This window comes from Anarrhichthys ocellatus, unplaced genomic scaffold (genome assembly GCF_004355925.1).
Source record: "Anarrhichthys ocellatus isolate YVR2014 unplaced genomic scaffold, GSC_Weel_1.0 scaffold5, whole genome shotgun sequence".
Taxonomy (NCBI): domain Eukaryota; kingdom Metazoa; phylum Chordata; class Actinopteri; order Perciformes; family Anarhichadidae; genus Anarrhichthys; species Anarrhichthys ocellatus.
In genome coordinates, this window is record NW_022280035.1 from 9236499 (window position 1) to 9242908 (window position 6410).

Here is a 6410-nt window from a genome sequence, read left to right on the forward strand (position 1 = left end):
GTGTGTGTGTGTGTGTGTGTGTGTGTGTGTGTGTGTGTGTGTGTGTGATACCAGGTCCCGTGGAACCCCGAGGTGGACTTGTGTTGGCACACTCTGGTCCGTGGAGCTTCAGACGAGTGTGAACCAGAGTGGTGCGATTCTGAAGATCCTCTCTTCATCCTCTACACTAGCGGCTCAACCGGTAAACCAAAGGTGAGGTGAGGGTGAGGGAACTAGGGTCGGGGCGGTGTGTAGAAGAGACAGTATTATTTTATATTGCCTGTCTGTAACAGTAACCTCTGTGCAGACAGAAACTATTTTACATAATTAACAAACCTCTGTGAGTGAAACCTTTTGGTGTAGTGTGAAGAGAGCCCGGACCAGACCTGTAAGAGGTCACACCTTAATTTGACCACTAGTGCTCACTTGACTCAGCAGCTGGTCCCAAGACATAATGAGACTTTTAGACTAACTCCCATGTCTCAACCCGTCACCCCAAATAGTACTACTGTGTAGAAAACAAACACAACGTGCGCCGTACGTGAATACAGATGCACTGTGTTCAGATGTCAGTCATTCAGTTTTAAGACTCGCATTTATAATAATAATAGTGGTGTCTATCTGATTTAGTTTGATCTTATTATGGTCCAAGTAGTTTTAAAATGCCTTAAAGGTGAACTATCCGTGTCATTAAGGGCTAAAACATGCAGGTAATGATCCTTATGAGTACAGAAATGTCATGTTGAAGCATCCCAGGTATTCTTTACCTCTAGCAACAAAGTTAGAACGATTTCTGTCATTTTAATTTCAATCTGCGACTTGAAAAGATGGTATTTGTCTAATTGCCTCTTTAAATCCCACATTTTTTTTAAATCCTCAAACTTGCTTCAAGCTTTACTTCTCTTGTCTGCAGGGAGTTCTTCACACAGTCAGCGGCTACATGCTCTACACTGCCATCACCTTCAAACTGGTGTTTGACTACCAGCCCGATGACGTGTACTGGTGCACGGCAGACATCGGTTGGATCACCGGACACTCCTACATCACCTACGGCCCGCTGGCTAACGGGGCCACCAGCGTCCTGGTGAGTGCCGACAGACGGACGGTGGGATTACTCAACTTCCTGTTTTTACAAACTTCAGCCAACTTGGCTGACGGTCGCTCTATTGTGACTGACTGCAGGTGATGTCTTGATTTGATCTGCCGCCAAAGAAAGTTCACCAATACAGTCATTTAAATACATCTGTCCTATGATTTGTATTTTGTAGTAATATGTATTGAACATTTAATAATTATAAAGAGCTGGAAAACACGATTTTTGTTCTATTTGTTATTTAATTCAAGGTAACTGTGGATAGCTACACATTTGCATAAATACCATACAGCAATTTAACATAAAACTTGACTGTATGATTTGTCATTTGTTTTTTTTAACTATTAATTTTTGTATTTCTTTTTCTGTGATCCGTGTCATCGTGGAGAAGAGAACACATTTATTTAATTTATTGATTAGTCAACTGACAGAATATAGGAATTGCAATGTCAACTGTTTTGATTATCCATGAATCTTTTATCATATTATGAAAATTACAAACCTGCTCTGATTTTAGCTTCAATATGTGTATTTGCTGCTTTTTGTATTTATATATAATTGTTAAATGGCACAACTTAAAATTTTGGACTTTCCAGTTGGACAAGACATTTATAAACGTCACATTTTTCACTATTTCCTGACATTTTATAAGCCAAATGACCATCAGTTTAAGCCTTCATTAATTCATAAATGTAGTAATTATTATTATTCAGGCTAAAAAAAAGGATGTTTAAAAGTCATTCCAAGCCTGGTATGTGACGTTTAGGTTGTTGTATCTAAGGTCCTGTTTGTGTTTCAGTTTGAGGGCCTGCCTACGTACCCAGATGTAAGCCGTATGTGGGAGATTGTGGACAAATATCATGTGACCAAGTTCTACACAGCTCCGACCGCCATCAGACTGCTGATGAAGTACGGCAGAGAGCCGGTGCAGAAGTGAGTCGTGACCACCACAGGCTGACTTGCTAGTGATGCTCCCCATTACTGTTTTATGCAAGGGCGGCATTTTTTTATCGGTTTCTGTAGTAAATCGCATTCTCTCTGCAGGTATAAGCGAGAGTCTCTGAAGATTTTGGGGACGGTGGGAGAGCCCATCAACCCTGAGGCCTGGCATTGGTACTACACGGTGGTGGGAGAGAAGAGATGTCCTATTGTTGACACCTTCTGGCAGACGGAAACTGTAAGTTATTACTTTTTGGCGTAAGATTTATATATAATCAATGACTGTTTTGGACAGAACTGAACTGCTGCTGAAACATGATCCTAAATAAGAGAAAATACTTTTAACCTTTTTTTTTAACAGTGATTGCAGACTTCTTCAGCTTCCAGCAGGCGGCAGCACAGCCAACAGTTTACTCACACCATGTGGGATAAAAACAAACAAGCATTTCTCACTGGATGTTTTCTGGTCTTTCAGGGTGGACATGTGTTGACTCCTCTACCTGCAGCAACACCCATGAAACCTGGATCTGCTGTGAGTGATGTACAAAATAAACACACCATATATACAACTCAACAATACTCTACTTCACTTCAACATTGAGAAGCAAGGCAAATGTGTTAATACAGCACAATACATACAAGAGGCGGGTTTCAAAGCGCTTTACAGATAATTTAAATTTAAAGGGGATTAGAATCGGAAAACGTTTCCTAACAGAAATTGGTAAAACAAAAAGCAACAGTCTAAGGACAGCAGGTGTTGTATGCTGCACAGACGGTAAAGCCCCAATCTCGTGAGCTCTATAAATACAATTGACTTCACTTTTTCTGTTCTCCAGACGTTCCCGTTCTTCGGAGTGGTGCCGGCCATCTTGAATGAGTCGGGAGAGGAGCTGGAGGGACCGAGTAACGGATACCTGGTTCGGACAATTGTCACCACGTTTTGAAATGATCTTTCACTCTTTGACTCATCATGCGTGTTCATCTGTTTCTGCTTCTTCTGCCTTCAAACAGGTATTCAAGCAGCCGTGGCCCGGAGTGATGAGGACGGTGTACGGAAACCAGCAGAGGTTTGAAACCACCTACTTCAAGAAGTTCCCAGGATACTACGTCACAGGGGACGGTGAGAGACCAGGGGCCTCATGACAGAACAAGATCCTGCTTGTCCTATCTGTACTTAGGTTTTAGACATTATATTCCTATTACTGAAGCCGCTTCTAAAGTCACGGCTGTGTCCTGTCCTTTCTTAGACTTCCTATCTTATCTTAACTTTATAAAAATAGATTCTTCAATCAGCACTCGTCCTGTCCTGCTGTATCTTTGATTAGAATGTACCGGTAAGCTTTTGTGATCTGCGCGACCACTGGCAGAGCCCTAAGTCTGTTTGTCGGCGTCTCAAGAGCTGGACTTAGCAGGTTGATCAAATTCAAAATGAATCTCTTCTTCGTCTTTGCAGTCGATATTCACGGTTAATACACTTTACATTTCCCGGTTTGAGCAGCCGTACCATCATTATACTGTGGCGATCATGTTGTTTCCCTTCTTCACGAGCCATACAGATCCATCAGTGCTGCTGCCATTATTGCCATTGTTTTGAATTATGGACGGTCTATGCCATCCTAACTTTAGGATTTTCCACGTTGGGAATCTTAAGTTAAATTCTTATCAAGTTTATTTATAGAGCTCAAGAGATTGGGGCTTTACCGTCTGTGCAGCATACAACACCTGCTGTCCTTAAACTGTTTTTTTTTTTTACTAATTGCTGTATTTTGTTGTTAATTATTTTAAATCTTTGTCTGTTTCCTACACCTTTAGTACTGCTGCCACATTTTAATTTATATTAAATCTATATTATCTCATACTATCAAGTATTATAGTTTACTTTATTACCTTTATCTGTTTCTTCCATTAAATATTTCTATGTTTTTATCCTTTATTTTCTAACTACAGTAACAAACAACGTGTGTTGCTGCTAGATTGTGTCTGAAGCTTTGAGTTTACGACACCTGTTTAAAACTTTACATTTTTAATGTACAGGTTGCCATAGAGACAAGGATGGCTACTACTGGATAACGGGGAGGATCGACGACATGCTGAATGTCTCTGGTAAGACTCACCCCTGAGCTCATTTCATTTACCTGAATGAGGTGTTTGTGTCTCTTAGTGAACTGTCTTTATATTGCTGGCTTCTTTACTTTTTTTTGATTATTAATCCAAAAACAAAATAAGCATTAAAGGAGATTTATACTTTATCAAACAGAGCGTGTTTCTCGCTAGTTTAGGCAACTTATATTCTGAGATCAGTTAACCAAAAACTCCCTTTTGTCTTTTTTCCCTACAGGTCACTTGTTGAGTACAGCGGAGGTGGAGTCGGCTCTGGTGGAGCACGAGGCCGTTGCAGAGGCTGCTGTTGTGGGCCGACCTCATCCCATCAAAGGGGAGAGCCTCTACTGCTTCGTAACTCTCACAGATGGAGTGACGTACAACCGAACGATCGAGGCTGAGCTCAAAAAACAAGGTTGGTAAACACGCCCCCCACGACGTATTTTTTAGTGACATATTCTTGCGCCTGGAAGAGCTTCATTGGACTCCAGAAGTCTCCACTGAAACTCTCAAAACCTTTTTGGTGTAAAGAAAAAGGAGGAAATGTATACAATCAACCCACAGATATGAATGAAGAAAAGTGCTTCATTTACTGCCAAAGATTATGTCGTTACATTCTGCATAACATCTGTAGAAACCTGGTTTTCAGTGACACTGTATGGAAGTCAGATTCTGATGTGATTTTTATTTTTTATCTTCGGGGTTCGCAGTGCGGGAGAAGATCGGTGCCATCGCAACACCAGACTACATCCAGAATGCTCCAGGACTCCCCAAGACCAGATCTGGTAAAGTTACCAAAGTTACAGAAAATAAATAAAGAAGTAATTTTTAAAGTAAACCCCCCCCCGACACTGAAACACTGTTTATTGTAATGACATTGATTATGTGGTCGTAGCCGATACCTGATCATCTTTACGAGGTCAGTATTGACAATCCAGCATGCTTTGTGGCTACAAAGCGGTAAAATAACTTTCACCCTGGACGTTTCCCTCTCCTGTTGTTTGCTTTGGGCCTCGTCAGCTCTTTAATGGAGATGCTTCACTTATATAGATTTATTAGAAATAACACTATTATGATTGTGAGAGTCAGCAAAATGTAAGTAACTCAACACCAAATCCAACTCTTTAAGTTAGTGTCATATTTTATACTCTTTATTGCATTCCAACAGTTGCTATTACTATTTTTTCAGAGAAAATAAAGTAAACTACTCTAAAAGCTACTTAAAAGTGTACAATTTTAAATTTAAAAATATCTCTTCATCATCGCCTCTCCGCTACTCGCAGGTAAGATCATGCGACGGGTGCTCCGCAAAATCGCCTGTGACGAACGAGACCTGGGCGACATCTCCACGCTGGCCGACTCCTCCGTGGTCGAGCAGCTCTTCCAGAACAGATGCCGCACGGGCATGTGACGGCCTCCAGGATCCTCGCAGGGAGGCTTCCGCTGCAGCCGCATAACCAGCGGCCACAAACGAAACCATGGGAGAAGAGGAGGAGAAATCCCATGAACTTGGTCTTGTCCAACAAACAACCTTTAGCTCCTGATGAGTATGGCCGTTGTGCAGCAGAGCCTGTATTTAAAATGGCCCCACTGTCTTTTAATGTAAGAAAAATCAGCAGCAGGGAGACACACACAACATCTGTCTGGTTACTGGTAGGTGCTTCCCACTTCTGTAGAAGCAGCAATCATTTTAGCAGCAGCAAACAGAGTGAGGCATTGGTGTGACAGCGAGAAGCCAGAGGTTGTTTTCTGTGAAAGACCGTCCTGAAGTCCAACTCTGTTGAAGAGGAAGAACAGGGTAACACTTCCTTTGGTTTTATCCTAGTGTTTCAGCCAAAAATACACAGCAATACCTGCTACTTACCAGCTCAGTAAACGTGTAGATCCCGTGTTTGTACTGATGCACTACAGTGAGTTGTGTCATTGCGATAGTTCAGTCGACATTAGTGTCTCCACACTGGAATGAGGCTAATGTGAAGTGCTACCTGTAACTTCCCAGAATAATTCAACAAGCTGTCTTCTCCCCTAACTTGCTGCCGCAGTACTGTTATGTACACTGATGATTACGCTCAATATTTCTACTACTTTTCATTTCTACTATCATTTTCTAAAATACATGTTGATTTCTCTTTTTTTTTCTCTTTTAATCCAGCTGATTCTAAATGTAGGATTTCTTTATGTCTGCTTCTATGTTCTTGCTCTGCTGTTGTTATGCTGCTTATACGTTTAAACAGAAGAAACTCACAGTTCTGAAGCTGGTCAGCCACAACCCGCAGGTCTGCCAGCGGCCGCCCGGTCG

At 41.5% G+C, this 6410-nt stretch overlaps 1 protein-coding gene across 3 annotated transcripts in view; it reads left to right on the plus strand.

Annotated features, from left to right (window-relative positions):
• Nucleotides 1-6180, plus strand: part of acss2 (acyl-CoA synthetase short chain family member 2) — a 20752-nt gene extending 14572 nt beyond the window's left edge. For 2 of the 3 annotated variants that reach the window (XM_031845033.1, XM_031845034.1), the window contains 11 exons: nt 55-192; nt 893-1063; nt 1872-2005; nt 2117-2249; nt 2487-2543; nt 2848-2928; nt 3023-3131; nt 4046-4114; nt 4350-4526; nt 4822-4896; nt 5395-6180. In XM_031845033.1, coding sequence (XP_031700893.1) covers nt 55-192; nt 893-1063; nt 1872-2005; nt 2117-2249; nt 2487-2543; nt 2848-2928; nt 3023-3131; nt 4046-4114; nt 4350-4526; nt 4822-4896; nt 5395-5522 — 1272 coding nt within the window. In that variant the 3' untranslated portion in view covers nt 5523-6180. Of the gene's footprint in view, nt 1-50; nt 193-892; nt 1064-1871; nt 2006-2116; nt 2250-2486; nt 2544-2847; nt 2929-3022; nt 3132-4045; nt 4115-4349; nt 4527-4821; nt 4897-5394 lie in introns of all 3 variants that reach the window. The other variant, XM_031845035.1, reaches the window with a different exon arrangement.
• Nucleotides 6181-6410: the final 230 nt, after the last annotated feature.